This window comes from Phoxinus phoxinus (genome assembly GCF_949152265.1).
Source record: "Phoxinus phoxinus genome assembly, chromosome: 9".
Taxonomy (NCBI): domain Eukaryota; kingdom Metazoa; phylum Chordata; class Actinopteri; order Cypriniformes; family Leuciscidae; genus Phoxinus; species Phoxinus phoxinus.
The window spans coordinates 7,553,369-7,573,610 of NC_136884.1; the positions used below are offsets into that span (position 1 = coordinate 7,553,369).

The 20,242-nt window shown below is 35.4% G+C and overlaps 2 protein-coding genes across 3 annotated transcripts; one reads left to right on the forward strand and one right to left on the reverse strand.

Moving 5' to 3' along the window:
* Window positions 1-4,685: 4,685 nt before the first annotated feature.
* mettl25 (methyltransferase like 25) lies at window positions 4,686-17,356 on the reverse strand. Of its 2 annotated transcripts, XM_079623396.1 has the most exons (12): window positions 16,860-17,356; window positions 15,712-15,879; window positions 15,470-15,588; window positions 14,799-15,389; window positions 13,534-13,681; window positions 10,680-10,774; window positions 10,393-10,422; window positions 9,793-9,866; window positions 8,273-8,366; window positions 6,950-7,024; window positions 6,790-6,861; window positions 4,686-5,142 (listed from the first exon to the last, which is right to left on the reverse strand). In XM_079623396.1, the coding sequence occupies exons 1-12, from the start codon at window positions 17,062-17,064 to the stop codon at window positions 5,047-5,049; spliced, it is 1,767 nt and encodes a 588-aa protein (XP_079479522.1). In that variant the 5' UTR covers window positions 17,065-17,356; the 3' UTR covers window positions 4,686-5,046. The 2 variants fall into 2 exon arrangements, 1 of the variants encoding a protein (XP_079479522.1); XR_013798973.1 differs by lacking the exon at window positions 8,273-8,366 and having other exon boundaries at window positions 16,860-17,064.
* ccdc59 (coiled-coil domain containing 59) lies at window positions 17,115-20,010 on the forward strand. The gene is made up of 4 exons (XM_079623397.1): window positions 17,115-17,525; window positions 17,873-18,218; window positions 18,774-18,879; window positions 19,114-20,010. The coding sequence occupies exons 1-4, from the start codon at window positions 17,288-17,290 to the stop codon at window positions 19,276-19,278; spliced, it is 855 nt and encodes a 284-aa protein (XP_079479523.1). The 5' UTR covers window positions 17,115-17,287; the 3' UTR covers window positions 19,279-20,010.
* The last annotated feature ends 232 nt before the right edge of the window (window positions 20,011-20,242 follow it).

Sequence of the window (20,242 nt, forward strand, 5' to 3'; positions counted from 1 at the left end):
AGAAGATGAATGAGATATGTTTGCGCCCTGTGGTGAGTTGTGCTTTTAGCATGTGCATCTTTCTGAAAATCCCCACTGAGGAGCAGCTGGGTCAAAAGCTGCTCAGAGCATGTGTGAATCTGCAGGAGTCAAACACAGGAACAAGAGCGAGAGGAGATCATTTGTACTCCAGTGTAGTCACTCCACTCCTTATCCACCTCGCTGACCTCAAGCTGTTGACCCTTGACCACCAAACCCACTGGGAGGACAACTGCTCCTTTCAGGGATCAACTGACCTTCTCAGTTCTGCATTCTGCTGCGGATACAAACCATCAGATGGAATCATGTTAAACTCAAAAGTGCCCGATTTAAAAAGTAATGGGGAAATAGCTAGTTTATACTCTTATATCCCAGAACTCGGTTGCAGGTGTGTTTACGGTAAACAAGACAGTTTTTAAATGCAAATAATACAATTAAATAAAGAATAAAGCATAAAAATAAAACTCATGGATGTTCATAACAAGGCAACAGGCCAAGAAATAAGATATGTTTTTGAAATTCAATTAGTTTTGTTTCTCATTGGTAGACTTTTCCATCACAGCTGATAAATATAAAACAGGAAATATTTATTATTTTAAATAACTAACCTTGACTTGGCAGTGATACTCATGTTTATTTTGTTCTTCATCCTCAAAAGATACATAAGATTAACTTTCGATAAAAAGTAATGCATCGCTTTAAAAAAGTTACTTTCCCCAACACTGGTCATGCATATGTTTATATATTTAAAATTTGTCATGTTGGCCTATTTGTAAAAGGCAGCTTGCCTAATGAGAGATTTTGTTATAGTTTCCATTCAGCACAACTCTATAAAGGCAGTGAGGATATTATAGGAAAATGTTTCCAGGGCAAAACATTTGAATCTGAAACCTTTCACATCGCTGTCCAATTTGTGATAGGAAACGCATTACAAGAACCTGTTTACATTATCATCCACAACTGAAAAATATATACAGTATATCACTGATTTCTACAATCATCACATTTGGATTGAGGCCCATGATGCGTAGAGGATACACTGAGAGAACTTGAACACTTTTTTATTCATGTACGACCTTCGGCCAGACGTGAATTTGTTCCTTAAAATCCAGTTAACACTTTAGACAGTGAGGCAAAAAAAGAAGCTGATTATTTTCAGATGGAGCTCATCATGCGTCATTGTAGATGGGATTGGCATATGTTTGCGTGTGAGGGAGAAATAGAGACGAGATTGAAAGAGAGAAATAATAACAGAATGTTTTCCGTCTGTGCATCCTGTTTAGTCCCTTTGAATCACTGATGAAAAGATAAATCGCACCTCTCTTTCCTTCCAATTCCCCTCACTCTTACTCTCCCCTCTCCTCCTTTTTCCATAGTTCCCATATTAAAGCACCGATGCCTGATAAGGAGTATTGTGTGGTTCCTCCGCTTACCGGAAGCTTCACTGGCTCCCCATTGACTTTTCCCATCATTTCCCCCCTCATCCCGTTCTCACACAGACCTGCCAGGGCTTGGATGTCCACACAGATAAAACATTGCAGAGAACAGTTGCATCCTGGGAGTAAAGAATTCCATTAATGTCTCATATTTCACATTAAAATTGAAGGTGTGTTCGCACACATTCCTGTGTTCAGTCCCCATGAAACGAAAATGGACAATTCTTGTTTTGTTTATGGAATATTGCAGTATTTATTATAAATTATTTATCTATGCACTGTAAAAAAATATTTTCATGATTTGTTATCACAGCTTTTTATCTTTTGTCCAATCAACTTCGATAACTAATGTGTGAACATACTATTTAGAGTTTCTGTATATTAAACCATTCTTCTTCATTGTATTAACTCAAATTTTTAATTACAACGAACTCAAAATTTTAAGGCAACAAAACGTGCTTTTTTAAGTTAAACCAACATTTTTATGAATGTGCCTACAATTGAATAACTTTAGTCAAAATAACTTCCCCTCCCTCTTGCAGCGACATCTCTTCTCTTCTCATATGACGTGTTTTGAAAATCCGTTTCATGCCGACTTCAAAAACACAAGATGCTGCGCACCAGAATTCAACTCACATTTTGGAACAGCGTCAGAGGCATTTTCCCCGTTCTACTGCTCTGCGTTTCGTGTTTTTAAACTCAAAAACACATTCTGTGTGAACCGCCCCTAAGAAGCCATTCACACATAATGCATTTTTTGCATTCAAACACTCTGCTTTTCCATTGTTTTTATACATGAATATGTGCTAGAAGGACGTCTTTGACCCTTTCGTAAATTGAACACCCTTTTTTAAAAACGAGTTAATCAGTTAATAAGTTGTCTTAGTAAAAGTACCTTTTGAAAAACATTCCCATTCCATATCCGTCTAACATGTTTACATAGAAAAACAAATTAAAAGCGGCACAGATGAACACAAAAACGCATTCTTTCAGAACCAGCCCTAAAGGTTAACAAATGTTAGCTTTTTCTTGAAGTCCATCCAGCTTTGGTAAATGTGTTATTTATATCCTGAAGTCAGTGAAACACAACATGGTTGTTGACCACAAGACTTCAGGGGACAGCAGCTGTTTTGTGAAGTGAAAAATGATTTGCCACATAAGCAAACAAATCAGTTGATTGTTTCTGCTTTAAGTGAAGGAAAACAAATTGTGTTTTTGGATGCTGTACCAAAAAGGAAACTTGTTTTGTTCAGAGTGGGGCTGGACATTCCTGGTGACGGCAGAGAAGCATTTCCTCAACCTCCCTTGCATGCAAAGAAGAAAAAAAAAGAAGCAAAATTTCAGGAAATAAGGGAGTGAGTAAGCTGGTTTCCCATCGCTTTGCTATTTCTGTCTCAAAGAGATGTTTTGGAGTGCATCATGTCATTATCCTGAAGCTCTAATTTAGACGCAGAACAGGATATGGCACAATACATCCGCTAAAAAGATGAATTCATGATAGAAACATATGCGACTGGTCAAAGTGTAAGACTGGCAGCAACAAACTCCATGAGGTTCAGGCTCAAGTGCTGCAGTGTCAATGTGTAGCCATGCTTATCTCCACACAGACACAGTAATGTCTATTTTTCCAGAAATAATGGCAGAGAAGGTGCATTGTTCTGGTCAAGTGGTACCATGATGAATGGATGTGGAGCTGTTAGAGAAGGAAAAGTCATTAGAAGCAGGAATTGCATGCTTGGGCTTAGCAATGTGGCCTACTTTCTCTGACAAAAACTTTCCTCAAATATTTACCCTACTGGTTGAATTCAATAAACAATGACTTATAATTAAAGCAATATTGTTTCAACGGAGTCTGTAAAAGCTCATTTACACATTAAGTAAGTCACATTGATTTGTTAATGTTTCAGCAGGAGTTCATCAGGTTTTCAGTAACCACTTTTGCCACTTGGAAGTGCATAGTTATCACAAACCATTATTGCTCAAAAAGTATGGCAGACCGACCATAATTATCAACAAACCTAAAAGGTCTCCTTGCAGGTTTTGAATTGTCTCGTGGCGTTATTTCCTCTCAAGATCGAAGCAAACACATAAATAGTAACACAAAATGTAGTAGTTTGAGCAAGTAAGTGCCTTAAGTGCTGCTAGTTCTTAAAGAGTCTTAATCAAGCAAAACACACTGAAGAATCAATCAAGTTAAGACAACAGCAACCTCGAGGTGTTTCATTTATGCATATTAACTAAAACATGCAAAGCAGGAGAATAATGGTCAGTGGGCAACGGCTAAAAATAATGAAGAGCTCAGTGTCTGATTAATATTAATGGTGTGTTAAATAAGTGGAAGCACAAGACATCCCAAGTGTGACTGATGTCCTCGTACGGCTGGCTAAAGGCTGATTTATACACCAGTCAGACTAATGAACAGAACACTAAAAGCAACGTTCTGCATCCCATTGATCACTATATCTTTCTGCTTTAAGCTGCAGACCGATCCGTTATGCATCGTAACTGAGCCGATCCGGAGACTTGTACAGCCGGGTTTTTGGAGCAGCTGGAGTGAACTCAAAACTGCTTTTAATTTACTGTGAACCGACCTTATTTTAACATCATTCATATTTTAGATAATTTTTGTCAAATATAATTAGATATTTTTTCTAGATTGCTAAATCACTATAACTGATTCAGTTGGCCCAATTTCCCAAACTATTCATACAAATAATTTCTCGAAAACAAAGACACGTCTCAAAACTATCGATTTTCATAGACGTTCCAATTTCTACAAAACTCTACACAAAAACACCCTCATTTTACACAGATGTAACCATGCTCTCATTCAGAAAACACAAGTACACAATATAATGAACTCAAGTTATCACAATGCGAACTCAAATAGCATACATTTAGCCATGTGTTAACATTACTGAATACACACATCAGAATCTCAGGATAATATAAATAGGGCCATGGGTGATTATGTGCTTTGTAAAATGAATCCTAGTGGTGGGACACAAAGGAAGAGAAAGAGAAAAAATAGTTCCTCTTGATATACAAAGACAGTCCATTGGCCTAAAGGGGCATCTGTATACTGTTTTGTGTTACATACTGAGGTCATATTCAGTTATTTTGTATTTGAACTTTTATTTCTAGTGCTTTCCATCTACTGTAAGAACTGACTGTAATGAAAATAAACCTTCCTTGAAGCGTATTCTTTGAATTTCACTGTATCTGCACCCCTCTATTATACTGCAATTCCTTCCTGTAATTCCTAGACATTGAGTTGCAAAATGATTTGTGATTGTCAAAAGGATGTTTGTGTAATAGTGCTTTGAATTGATCTTATTAGTGTTCTATAGGCAGTGGAGGAGTCTGTGTATTTGTACATATTCGTGTATAGTTTTGAGATTCTGTTAGCAATCGAGAAAAATTTGAAAAAGAGTATTTTTATTGTTTAATCGACAACAATTCGTTTAGAATCTGGACTTTAAAAACAAAATATTTAATAATGGAAAATAAAAACTATAAAGTTGTATCAAAATAATACATTAAAATGAAATCAATATGTTACACTAAACAGCAGGACTACCAGCTTTGGTGTTCAAACTGTAGATTCCTTTATTCCAATAACTGCATAACATCTCGGGGACTGGACGGGGTCAAAGAGCTGAACCAGCGCAGAATGAGAAACATTCTCCTGTAAGGAAAGAGACAGTTAAGTATTATTTGTGACACTCTAAAATCTCCAGAGACGCTAAAGGGACATGGTGATGGAAAAATTATGAGATGGGAGGAAACCATGTCCCTTTAGGGGCTCCGTAGAAATCCATTTGCAGTTTTGTAGTTTTCAATATTTATTCACTAATATTTATTTATTCAATACCGTTCCTGTAAAATTTGCCCTAAAATGCCTAAAAAAGGCATACCCAAAATAAATTGCATGCCATTTGGAGTATATGCAAGTAAGTAAAAAAAGTCATACATTACTGTACCGCGGGCAATACATTGGAACACTAAATCTGCATGCATGAGGTTTTTCTCAATATAAAAATCAGGGATCATGACTTACAACCAATCAGGCTATACTCACAGTTTAAAAACACAGGCTATATCTCATTGTATGGTTTTGATTCACTAAAAATAACCGACTTATACGTGTGAATTGTTCGGCAGTGAGACTACACTGGTTGTGCTGTATATTCTTTGATTTACTAACAAGAATCAGTTCAAAAGAATCATTTGTTTAGGAATCAGAATACACTGGTCATGCTGTATCTATCTGATTCCCTAAAAAGAACAGATTCATAAGAGTCCTTAATTTGGGAATCGGACTAGCTGGTCATGTTGCATGTTTTTGATTCACTAAAAACAATTGGATCATAAGATCAGATCGTTCATGAATCAAATTATACTGTTTTTCAACCCTGTCTGTGCTTGTATATATCCAGTCAGATATATTATTTTAGATGAACCGTCATTTATGTTCAGTTCCAAGAATATCCGTAAGTATAAAAGAGTATTTTGTTCAGGTCCAATAATAATCATCTTAACTGAAGATTGTTTTAATCCAAATTAATCCATATTACAGCTTTCTATAATCACTGACCAAAGCACATTAATATTCTTGGCAGAACACCCCGAGTACCACGTTATGAAATGGTTTATACAGGATAAAACCATCCATAGCGTAAATTCTAAAGCGTACTCAGGGTACAATGTGGTTCATAGAGTCGTCGATGTGAATCCTTATCATGTTGCCAAGCCCTTTAATGTCTGACATACACAAATCATAGACCTCTGTAGAAAAACACACAGATCTGACACAGGAGAGGTTTTACTTGCTTTACATTACATGACTGATAAGTGAACCCTGTAAGATTATGTGGAAATTACTCCCACAGAAACTTGCTGTCACTGTTTTGTGATGATAAACAAAATGATTTTGTCATGCTCTGAATTTCCAGTCTAACAATCTTCACAGACGGCTGAGTCCGATACTCCTGACTGTCGTCGCGACGAGGTTTGAGGTTTTATGTTCAAAGCCTGGCGGGCAAGAGGGGAATGGAGGTGTAACCTAAAACCTCTGAACTCCTGTATGCTAAAATCCTTTAAACCCATTTGTTGACTGTTTTGGAGCTGCTATATGTGGCTAATGTCTGTTTGTAAAAGTTTTTGATTAGGGAAATGTGTGCTGTGGCTCTGAAGTAAAGCCTGAAACAAAAGCCCCACACAGTTCTCCAATTATATGAGGATTACCATCTTAACATGGACAAATAGGGGGCGAATATACAACTGTGGGTAAACTGGGCAACTATGTTATCTGCCCGGACTATTGTTTTTTTACCTGTTCTTTCAAGTAGCAAAGTCGGTCCAGGAGGATGAGACCCTCTATACATGGAGCCAAGGTTACTTTCAACTGAGGAAGATGAAAACAGCATGAGACAGACTGATGTAGGGTTAGCAATGAACAAAATATTAGACATACAAATTTCTATGACGCTCACCATGTTAAAAGCAACCATCTCATCCATCCTGGGTGTGTAGCGATCATAATAGCTCTGAATATCGCCGTCAGAGAGCTGAAAAGAACAAGAGATATGGATTTATAGGTTTTATATCAATAAAGTAACGAGATCATGTCCTACTCACCAACCAGGACCTATAAAAAAATTATATACATATATAACATTTTTAAAATATTACAAAATAACCAATAATTAAATAATATTAAATAAACATGCAGGGGCGGTTTTCCCGGACAGGGTTTAAGTACTCCCAGACTAAAATGTATGTCAGAACTGTCTAAACTGATAACAGCTTGCACTGACATATCTTCAGTGCCATTGTTTTGTCTCAATATACACAACCTGTAATGTTTTTTGTAAGGCAAGTTTGTAAAAACTCTTTAAATGCCCTAATAATATGAACGCAAAGTCCACCCCTAAATGTATATTTTTAATTTAAATAAAAGTATATACATAAATATATAAATACATGTACAGTATAATAGTTAAATAAAAATATGTATATAATCTGTGCAGTAGTAAGCACATATATACACACAATTAAAGCTTTTTAACTATTATATACACACAATTTTGTCAAATTAAATGTAATTAAAATCATTTTATATTTTAAATACATATGTGATATTTTGTTTATCTAAAATAAAAGATACATGAATATAAATTGAAAAGAATAATTTATAAATATAAAATTATAAAAATACAATTTTAAATATTACAAATATAGACAAACATAGTTTTGTCAAATAAAATGTAAACAATTTTCTATTTTAAATACATGTTATATTTCATTTATATACAAATATCCAATATATAATATATTTTATGTATTCATAAACACTATAGACTAATAAAAGTTTATATATACTGTATATATAATTAAAATATTACAATAAGCAAAAATGTAATAATTTAAATAAAATATTTGTTTTAAAACATTTTACAAACATATGTAATATTTCATTTATATAAAAACATACATGAATATATTCTATTTAATGTATTTATATAAATTGTACATTAATATAAGTGTAGTGTGCGTGTGTATATGCATGTATATGCATTTAAATCAAATATTTAAATAACTTTAATTATATATATATTTCTCCCCAAAATCAGGTTACAATCGTCTGGGCCTGCTGATGCCTTTTTAATAGTCTCTTGCTCTCTGTACCCATATTTCCCTACGTGTCAAACATACTTTAGTCTGTTTATCTCATTAGTTTCATTGTGGTGTAATTCAGATGCATGTGGGCAGACTGACAAAACATTAAACGTAATATGAGAACAATCGGTTATTACTTTAGTCTCATCCAGATCCAGCTTCCTAAGTGCCCGCCTGACATAGTCCACAAACGACGAGGCTTTGGAGTACACGTTCCCAACACGTTTCTCACTGCCAATAGGAAATAAAACACTGCATCATATCAAATAAACTAACATAAAGTTGAATTGATTTCTGAAGTAGTTTAGAGACTGATATTAACGTACATACAGTAAGTCACATGCAGAGGGTGACCTTTGCACTCCTTGTTGACTTGCACATTACCGTAACCTGATGGTTTGGCTTTGACTCACAGGAGTTTAATAAAATATTGAAAACAGAACTTTAGGGTTTGACTCATGAGCATCAGTCACCACTGAATCAGATCTGCTCTGTGCAGTCATGATCAAATATCTCGATAAACATTTCTCAGCCTCCGCAAAAGGAAGGAAGGACCGGAGGGAATCTGGAGCCTCTTTATTCTCTCCTCTAGTTTACTAAAGCGCTCCGGCGACTTAAACAAAGACAGGCGGTTGTTTTCTGTCTAATGAGCAGATGATGCGGTGAGAGTGCTGTCGATGAGATATCTGATCCTGGTGTTTGTGAGGGGAACGGCGTCAGTGAGGAAGCTTGATATTTGTCATCGTGTGCGTTTCACACTGAGAGTGGCTCATCGGGGGGTCCGGGGTGTGCGTTTCGTTTTTATGGAGTGTTTTCAAATCTAGGACAGCAAACACATTTTTATGGTTCGGCATTGTATTATAATTAACCGCCAAACCTCTAATACTTGGTTAAAGTGCTCCTGTTGTGCTATTTAAAAGGTTCCTAATTTTGTTTTGGAGGTGTCCTACAGTGCGTTTACATGTCAAAAAACACTTTAACTTTCTCATAACATACATTGCAGCATCACCTCTTTTCTCATTGTGTCTGAAACGTTCGCTAATAGATTCCGTCTCTCTCAACCCTCCTTTTCGAGAACCTACTCTGCTCTGATTGGCCAGACGGCCTAGTCTGTTGTGATTGGTCTATTGGAAACGGAAGTTGGAAGTGGATTTGCTTTCGCAGCACAGAAAACAGCGTCTTCTCAACATGTCGACAACACAAACCAAACTCTTCCAGTCATCATCTTCAACTACAGTGTTTGAGGGCGGGTCAAAGTAGACATTGTTTGCTGGCAGCCAATGAAGATCGGAGGCTGGCATTATGCTAATTTGTTACAAGCCTCTGTAGGTTTGAGCAGCCAGTAAGACTGGAATTACTGTGACTCATTTCAGGCGCGCACTTTTATTTTAAAAAAAAATATTCACAAACAGCTACTGTATATAACACTACATAAACGATACTATCCGAAAAAGCATAATAGGGGCGCTTTAAATCATGAAAATTTACTGTGGCAACAGTTCGTTTTTCCAGATGTTTACATGCATCTAAAATCCATAAAACAAACAGAGCTATTATTATTAACATTATGCATACCACACAGTAACAAAACAAATCTAGTATGCTATAAATATGACACAAAATCAATAATGCAAATGGTGGTACATATGATGGATACCTTTTAAAGCAATCGTAGTGATCCTGCAAGATAACATGGAGAACCGCCCGATAAAAAAGTGACTCCATAGGCAGCTGTAACAGTCAAGAAACCCTGTTAACATCAGTCCAAACTATTTAGTTTCATTACTAAACTGATTTTGCCAATGTTTTTACTTATTTATGCAATGCATACTTATATTTGCTTACTTATTTGTGTTTTTAATCACATCATTTGAAGTGTTTGTCCCATTTGTGGCAACTTTAAAAACAGATTGTGTCACATTTTCCATTACAATTATGTCATACAAACAATCAGCCGTGCAGAAGACAGCACAAAGAGATTGTACGTGCTGACCGCTTCACCTCTGAACTGTCATTCATTTTTAATCGGGAAAGAAATCTAATTAAAATACACAGTGCATCTAATTAAATCACATAAATATGCATACGCCATATGCTGTATGTTCTGGCATTCAGGCCTGACCAACACATTATGATAAGCTGTGCAAACAGCTCTTGTTGCAAGAGACTGTGCTCCTTATATGCAAATCTTACAGGGGAATTGGGATTTTAATTGAAATATGAATATTAATATGATATGACACAATCAAGTACTCACCCCTCCTCCGGCAGACACCCTCTCCAGAGCCTGAGAGGGGGAAATTAGTTTGTGAAGAGCTCAATATTAGTCAAGCCTGCTGGAAACAAGCTTGAATGTGATAACTAAACACATGGTGACATGATTTGATAGTCGCTTTTAGTTTAATAGCAGATACACTGTGTTCATCTTACAAGAAAAATCACCTGATTATCATAAATACAATTTTTATAACATTTATCTAATAAGCGAAGGATGTGGTTGTTGATTCGTGGGCAATGTTTTAGTGACGTGTGAGGCAGACTTACGAGACATGCTGACATCCTGGCATTTCGACCACAGAAACAGGCCTGATCCTTCAGATACTGACTCATGGGGAAACCACACACACCACTGACACACCCTGGCCCACACCAAAAAAAACAGAGAAGAAGAATCAGACATCTTTTTTACATAAACTACCGTTCAAAGGTTTGGGGTCTGTAAGATTTTTATTAGCCTTGCCTTTTATTCAGCAAGGATACATTAAAATTGATCAAAAAGGATGTGTATTTCAAATAAATGCTGTTGTATTGAACTTTTTATTTAATCAAAGAATCTTGAGGAGAAAAGGTTGTTTTCCCACTGTTTTGCACATTGATAATAAAAACAATTCTTGACCACCAAATCAGCATTAGAATGATTTCTGAAGGATCATGTGACATTGAAGACAGGAGTAATGATGCTGAAATTCAGCTTTGATCATAGGAATAAATTACCTTTGAAAATATATGAAAATAAAAAAGTTATTTTAAATTGTAATGATATTTTACAATATTGCTGTTTTTACGGTATTTTTTTACGGCTGTTCTTATGCTTTTAAGGGAGCATAAGAGACTTCTTTTAAAATAGTAATGTTTAATCGTAATGTGTGTGTGTGTGTGTGTGTGTGTGTGTGTACAGGTTTGGCTATACTTGAGGGCCAAATATCCTGAAATATTATGACAACAGACTAGTGAGGATATTGTACTGGTCCTTACTAGTTAAAAAGGCATACAAATCAGCCAAAACATATAAATACCATTAACCGGATATAAAATCAATGTAAGTCTATGCAATGTCCTCACTAATATAGTGAAACAAACGTGTGTGTGAGTGAAACAGAATGAGCTGTGTATAAAAAAAATGGACAGAGAGAAGGACGTGTGCAACACTGACACGAAAGATATGACTCATTGTGAGAGAACTTTAACACTGTCTTGATTCAACCAATCACTGTGAGGCTTTAAACTGAAGGATCTTCAGTTTGAGTTTGTGGGTTTCCCAATAAAACAGGGTTTAAAGCTGATGTGTGAAATTTTTTTTGATGAAAATACCAATTTTAGGCGCAGATACAACTGTAAGTAAGCCATTCAATGACGTTTGTGGGCGGGACTTCCTGTTTCCTGTTTCAGTAGGAGACATTGCATGGGCTCTTTTGAATTGAGTAAGCAAATGCAGGCCCTTTGCAGAGATATCATAGAAAAAGTATCAGGCTGTTAATTCTGATCAGGCAAGCAAAACTCAATGCAAAATCTGTAACTCTGTGGGGTGCCGCTAGTGGCACAACAATTACACACTTCGCCTTTAAACGCACAGCATGATGCTGTAACCATGCCAGGTTTTTTAGAGTAAAAGGCACAATGTGTATTTCTATTGGAACTGCATTTGTTTCACTCCGTATTGTTTCTTCTTCAGAACAAACGTGCTTGTAAAGCGAGCCGCCGAAGCCCTGAAAGCTCTGACATCATCATGCTGAAAACGCCACATGTTGTACTGACTCTTCTCGATTTAGTGAGATCAAACGGACAGTGTGTGGAGAGGGAGAGTGTTTGTGATGTCAGTCCAACATTTGAACACACTTCATGTGTTTCAGCTCTGCCCCTGTAGCAATCGAGAGTCTGTGATGTGATCACCAGGCTTTAAAAGACAATGAGACATTATTGTAGTCCTGCTGTTGGACACTGACTCAATCGACAGTAATTATGTGATCAAAATATCATATTTTGCAGGCACTCAATCCTTACTGGGAAAAAGCATCTAAGAGAAGGGGAAAGAGAGAGAGCGACTGACAGAAACCACATGGTCTCTTGGGACTAGCACCATTTCTTAAAGGGATAGTTCACCTAAAAATGGCATTACTTAATTTCATCTGCAGAACACAAAGTAGATATTTTGAAATCATCACAGTGTTTTTTGTCCATACAACGAAAGTCACCATTATATCAATAATAATAACAATAAAAACAAGCATTATTATTAAATAATACTATTATTAATGAAAAATTGCATTTATTTAATAAATAAACAACAACAATTCATTATTCAATGAAAAAATCAACATTTTATAAGTAAAAATGAAAATAATAATTATTATTATTTTGTTATAAATTTATTAATCACTGTTTTACATTATTTGACCCAGAATTGACCCAGGGCTGCAAAAGAATGTCAAATTTAGTAAATTATTTACAAATATTAATACTTAATAATAATAATTATTTTTATTAGTATTAAGTATTCATATTTTTATATTACATAATTATTCGATTTATAATTAAAAAGAAAAAAAAATATGAATAATGCTAACAAACGTTATTCTTACAAAATTAATCAAATAAACAATGAAATTAATGAACTTATTAATTTAATATTGAATTTACTTAATAAATAAACAAAAACAACAATTTATTATTTGACTCAGGATTGGCCCAGGACTGCAAAAGAATGTAAAATTCTTTATCTAATTCATTATTTAATAATAATAATTATTAGGATGGTATATAATTGCAGAGTATTATGTTGTTATTGTATTTATTAATTATTAGGATGTTAAAAGTACATTATAATTATTATATCATTATTAATAATATTAAATTATTGATTTAATAAACAAGCAACAACAACAATAACTCTTTATAAAATAATTGATACATGTTATAATAATAACAACAATAATAAATTATTAGTAGTATTTTTTTATTATTATTATTGTTTTACATTTATTTGACCCAGGATAGCAACATTATGCAAAGAACTAAAATTACACACATCTTGTTTTTAATATCTTGTTTGAAGATGTGGGCACCCGGTTTGACAGAGACTGATCTGTTCACGTGTGTGTGGGACAGGAAGTGTTCTTACCCCGTCTGTCCTCATCAAACTCTTCAGAAAGCAGGTGGTAGCAGCAGCCCACACTGCAAACGGCCCGCAGCTCCTGTTTGGCCCCGAACATCCGCAGACTGCTGGGAGCCAAATCTCCACACGTATGCAGGCCAACCAGAACTGCATCCTGGGTACCGGCCAGAGAAAGAGGGAGAGAGAGAGAACGAGGAAGGGGTAATTTGGTGAAATCAACACAGACCGTTTGCCATCTCTCATTGATCATAAATAATTTGCTATGGACACATCCAAGTCCCTCTCCATTCTTGAGCTCAATTTCACCTAATTAACATGATTAGGATAATCGCAGGCGTCTCGCTGAGCTGTAATAGCAATGATACAACTTCTGCTCAATAATCAAAGCCCACAGCTGGACCACTATTGCATAGCGTGTCTCTTGTGCTATTATATGAGTTTAGTACACATAAATTATGTGATCCTTAGAGAATATCATATGAAATGAATTCACAACACATTCGCAATGAAAAAAAAAGTTGTATCATGGACCAAATGCTTCAAAAAGTATGTAAAAACACAGCTTCAGCTAGATATTTTAGGTTCCTAAAATACAAAGGCAGCTATATAATAGTATGATATAATAAAAGACAAATTCTTTATTTAATAAAAATAATAATAGTTTATTTATTTATTAGTTGTAGTAGTAGTAGCAGTAGTAATAATTACAATTATAATATCGTTAAATTTAATTTAAATTCACAAAATGTATTAAATAATGAAGGAAATAATTCATTTCATAAATGAACAACAATAATGTATCATTCATTATAAAATAATACATTCATAAATAATAATATTTATTATTATTATTAGTAGTAGTATTAAATAATGAATTCAATAAACAATTAGTTTAATAAGTTGTACAATTGGTAAAAATATAGATTTAATAAATGTAAAAAAATCTATAATTTAATACATTTAATAATTATTTAATGTCATTTTATCATTATTATTATTATTTAACATTTTGTTTTATTTTCAAGTGAATAATACATTATTATTGTTGTTGTTATTTTATATTTTAATAAATTTTCTCCCTTGGTTGAAACCCCTTTATTATTTCTAAAATGTATTATTAATTATAGTATAGTGAATTATAAATTATTATTATTACAGTATTGTTCCCCCTTGGTTGAAACCCCTTAATAATTCTAAAATGTATTATTAATAATTACACTATTTTTCTCCCCTGGTTCACTGAAACCCTGTGTGTTCTGACATCCACTCACCTCCAGCTCTGTGATCAGCGTCTTGAGCTCAGTTTCTGCAGTGACGTACGAGGTCAGAGGGGAAAACAGGCTGCTGTCGCTGTCGTTCCTCCTTCCTTCCCTCTCTTTCCTCTCCAGATTGTCCCTCTTCCTCCTCTCTCGTTCCTCCAGGCTCAGCCGGCTGGGGTGGACACGAGGAGAAGCGTCCTCTATGACGTCTAGAGACAGCGTGCTGAGGAAGCTGCTTCCTGCATCCCAATCACTGGGGTCTAATGTGGCATTATCTGAAGCGGATAAATCACTGGAGACTTGTTTTGATAAATCACTGGTTTCCGCTTGAGCCACAAACCTTCCTTTTTCCTTTGTAATAAAGTTTGTGTTGCCATCACTGTTCTCACTGTGTTGTTTACTCCCATCCTCACTGTCCAAAGCTCGATTCCCAATGGCTCTGTTCTGTTTCTGATAGGCTTTGGAGAACTTCTTCAGTTTCCTGTTCCTCTCCTGAGCTCCATGTGTGTTGGTGCTGGAGGAGTCGATACCGAAAACTTGTAGGTTAAACCGCATTGATAGATAGGAGCACAGGTAGCCTTTCCCAGAACCCACGTCTATCACCTGAGATGAAGAAACTGATGATGAAAAAGATGCAATTCAGAACAAAAAATGTAACTAAACTACGTTTGAAATGTTCGTACCTGTTTGACCCGGCAGCATTCAGCCAAACTGGCAACAACCTCAGACATTGCCTGCACCTCATGGGCTTTCTTACAGTTCATAAACTCATCTGGAACAGGAACTTTGCATGATGAGTCTCCTATGGAAATTACAGACAATGCATGAGGTATAACCTTGTAATAACCTGAATGTGGCATGCATAATAATCACAATAAAGATCCAGAGTGGAATGTAAATGTGCTTCTGATCTGACTGCAGTTACCCGCTATAGTGTCTCCATATATCAGTGTCAGATTGTCCATCAGCTCCTCCAGCTGCATACAGACCCCCAGACCCGGGACACTGTGGGCTTTCGCTGCCCTCAGCAGGGCTGATATGTCCACCAGCTTCTTTGAGGCATTACAGAAACCAAAGGTGGTGTTTTCCTTCTCTAAAAGCAAAAACACTACTATGAAATACAGCTGATTAAATACGAGTCCAATGCACTTTAGTTCAATACATAATAAATATATAATATTATACAAGTACCAATGAGCTCCTAAGGGAATATGGTGATGGAAAAATATATATAAGATAGGAGGGAAATGCTTAATTACGGTCCCTATCAAACGCATTGAAATATATATAGATTTTTTTATTTTTTTATTCTCACACTTATTACATATTAATTTCATCACAAACGTTTTGCGAAAGTTTCTCGGGGGAACCCAAAATCATTAAAATATAATTTCTCCTCACATCTCTTTTTTTACCTCAGGAAAGCATGTATCGAGCATGTAGCTAGAAAAATAACTCTAGAGAGGAGACTTTTTTTTACAGATATATGCACTATATTGCAAATTTACATATCTTAAATTACTCACACATCTTTAAAATATATTATCATTATTACTATTATAAAAACGTCCATTTGTAGCCTATACAAAACAGTTGTTAATTTGATCCTTTAATAACATGCTGACAGCTTTTTTCCTTAAGAAAAACGAGCATACATAGTAATGAACGCACTAAATATCAATGTCCAAATTAATTGATATTGAATCGAGATCGAAATGGACTCGAAAGCTTATGCATCGAATAATTCTCACTCAAAAGTTGGCAGCACTGCTATACTTTACTGAATAAATACATGTTTATATTAGTAGGCTATATCAAATTAATCATTTTAAATATTGATAAAATTAAATTCTACTATAGCAGACCATTTTGTGATTTTACTCCACAAAATAATGTAACGTTAGTGTTCTGAGTAAATTCTGATTTTAATTCTGAGCAGTTTCTTTTTTTTCCAGAATTAAACCACAATTTTTTTTTACATTGAAAGGTGATTTCATTATATCGCAAACAAATATTTGCACAAATTATGCAAATAATAACAATAAAAGGATGACCAGATTGAGTCCATCTTACCTTCTACCGCCCCCATGCGGTCATCAGTGGAACTGATAGAATGCAACACTTCTTCTGGACTCACACACATGAACGTGCTCCAAACATCACGCGTGTAAAAGTCCACCGTGTGCGCATTCGAGATGCTTAGCGATATGGAGAGAAAGCGCTCAACTTCATCTATTTTCCTTTTTAAAGTGTCAGTAGGCAGGTCATTAAATGCCATTATTCACGGACATAGAATAGTGAGAATCTCATGAGAGCTGCAGGCAGCAGTTGACACATTTTCTGTATTTAAGACATAAGTAGTCGAATCAGTATATGATTCCTCTGAGCGACCAAATGTGCGGGCATGTTGGGTGTACTAAGGCAGCGTTTTGTCATGCGTTTTGTTCTATGAGCGAATAGAACACTTTGCCCTCACACAAATGGCGCTTATATGATTAGTAATGCCTTGCGACCATATTGACGTCGTCATCATTGTGCGTCTTTACACGAGAAACATCCGTGTTGTCCACAAACTAGCGTCAAACATGGCACCGTTAAAACAAAACACAAAAAGTCAAGGTCCGTTTAGAGGAAAACACTTCAATAACAAATTTTCACATGGTGGTTTATCACACAACGCCAAAAGAAAAAGAAAATGGGTTCCGGAGAACAAAGTTTTTGATGGTAGTTTAAAAGAGGGTAAGTAGTTGACTTTTAATCCATGCACATAAATACTTAGCATTTAAGCAAATGTATTTCGATGTAGAAAACACTCGCTAATTAATCACATTTTCACAAGAGTCGTCTGGATGTCGGAGATTAAACATCCCATAAAAATATAGTGCACGATGCACGTGTCTAGTTCATAGATATGTGATTGCATTAATTATGAAAAACGTTCATATCTTTTTCTAAAGAAAATGTATTCAATTCAATTTTTTGTATAAATTGCTATAATGTATATTTGAATAACGTAATAGATCCGCATAAACCCATAATAAAGGACTACAATTTGATTTATTCTTTCTGTTCTCATGCTTCATCAGGTCAGGGGTTTGCCTTCAAACGGAAGGAGAAAGTGAGGCATGAATATAACAAACTTCTTCGAAAGGAGAGGAAGAAAAATCAAGCATCAAAAGTCCAGATTGAGGAGAAATATCCCGAGCATCTGAGACATCTGTACCTGGCTGAAAAAGAACGACTAGATGAAGAAGAACAGGAGAACAAGAAGAAAAGATGTGAAGGGAGAGCACTGGATAAAGAGACAGAGTCAGATGATGAACTAAACATGGGGACGGATTCTTTAGATTCTCCTGAGAAAGGCGTTTTAAACACAACGACTGACCAAACTACCGAGCCTGATTCATCTAATAAACCAGCACAGTCTGACAGGTACAGTAACGAATAGTGTATGTGTCCCTGGATCACAAAACCAGACATAAGTCGCACAAGTATAGGCTACTTGTGGCAATAGCCAAAAATACATTGTATGCCAAAAATCATTAGGATATTAAGTCAAGATCATGTTCCATGAAGATATTTTGTAAATTTCCTACTGTAAATATATAAAACATATTTTTTTTGTGAGTAAATGCAGCACAATCGCGAACATAATTGGACAACTTTAAAGGCGATTTTCGAAATGTTTAGTTTTTTTTTTTGCACCCTCAGATTCCAGTTTTTGGGCCAAATATTGTCCTATCCTAACAAACCATACATCAATGGAAAGCTTATTTATTCAGCTTTCAGAAATCTCAATTTCATAAAATTTCTCCATGTGGCTGGTTTTGTGGTCCAGGGTGACATATGTGTATACATGTACATATATACTATGTACCTGTGTGTGTGTGTGTGTGTGTGTGTGTGTGTGTGTGTGTGTGTGTTTTGTATTCAAATAAATGAGTCCATTTGCATCAGCAAAGCCACATTCCTGATTTGTGTCATCAGCTCCCACAAGGCCCCGTTCATCCAAAGGAAGCAAAAGATGTCTTCGTATCAAAAGACAAAGCAAGAATATGAGAGGATGAAGGAGGAACGTGCACGAAAAAGAGAGGTGAGGCAATAGAAACTGGCCAATATAAAATTATTACATCTAACAAATGTATACTCCGTGCTAGAGCCTACAAAAGCAGTCCTTTTAAAGCCTATCAGTATGATGGAATTGTTGTACAGTTTTCCACTTCCTAATGAATCTCCTCTGTGATGTTATTAAGGAAGATCCATTATGCCATGTACGTATAAACATTTTCACCACCCTTCACGCATGTTTTATTATGTGTGTCTGTAGGAATTCTTGAAAGACAAATCTCAGCGTGAGGAGGCTCTCAAGAAATACAAGGAAAAGAAAATGGCAACATATCAGCTGTTGAAGAGAAAAACCAAGAAGGGTCAGCCCAACCTCAACCTGCAGATGGAGCTATTGCTGCAAAAGATTCAAGCGCAGCGCAAATAATTCAGCATCAGACTTACAAACGGTTTCAAGTTGTTTAAAGCATTTTAAAGTAAAAATGCACCATCACACAATAAAATGTGCAGTTTGGGTGAGTTTTTTTTTTAATGTTAGTATGTGTATTACTGTCTTTACAGTTATATTTTCTGTAAATAAAAAGTTATATTATGCTCTACTTAAGTTAATTCAAGTACACAATAAATACTATTACTAAATACTTAGGCAGTACATTTATGGAAAAATTTGATGCCTTATCTATTAAGTGGTAAATCTATTTGATCATTATACGGTAGTGAAGGATAACACATTTTAGGAATCTTTTTCAGATATGCTTTCTTACCTAAACATCACGTTGAAGAATACTGATTTTAGCATTTAAGGTATAGATGAAGATTAAGTCAAGCAATTCAAGAGTCTGACATTAGCTTTTGTCTTTATGCACTTCCTGACCATTAAGCTCAAGGTACAGCGGTGCCTTTGTCTCTATGATAATGTCAAGGTTTGAGCAATCAAGTCAGGATGATTGGATTAGCAATACAATAGCTGATTTGCTCGATTTCTAGATAACCTGATATACAGGTTTTTCACTGGATAGAATCAACTTTAGAACCTTACTTTCCAGTCCCAGAAGTCCCTCCCCCTTAGAAGGTATATAAATTCAATGTAATCTGTTTTAGTTTAGACTGATTTTGGAACTTGCAGCCGTGCTCAATAAATAACAACTTCTGAACGCGATCCCAACTGTCTCACTGGTCCTTGCTTCGATGAAAGAAAAACTTTACAACAGTAGTCAACATTTGGATCAAAAAAAAGTTCATCAAAGTTGTCTAAGACAAGAACGGGTATTGTTCAAAATTCATGTATAGCTTTGAAGAAAGGTTTTGATCCACTTCAAATGCTGACTACTGTATTTAGGTAGATAATGCTGTCATCATCTGAATCTGAACTGCCTAACAGTGTTTTCGTT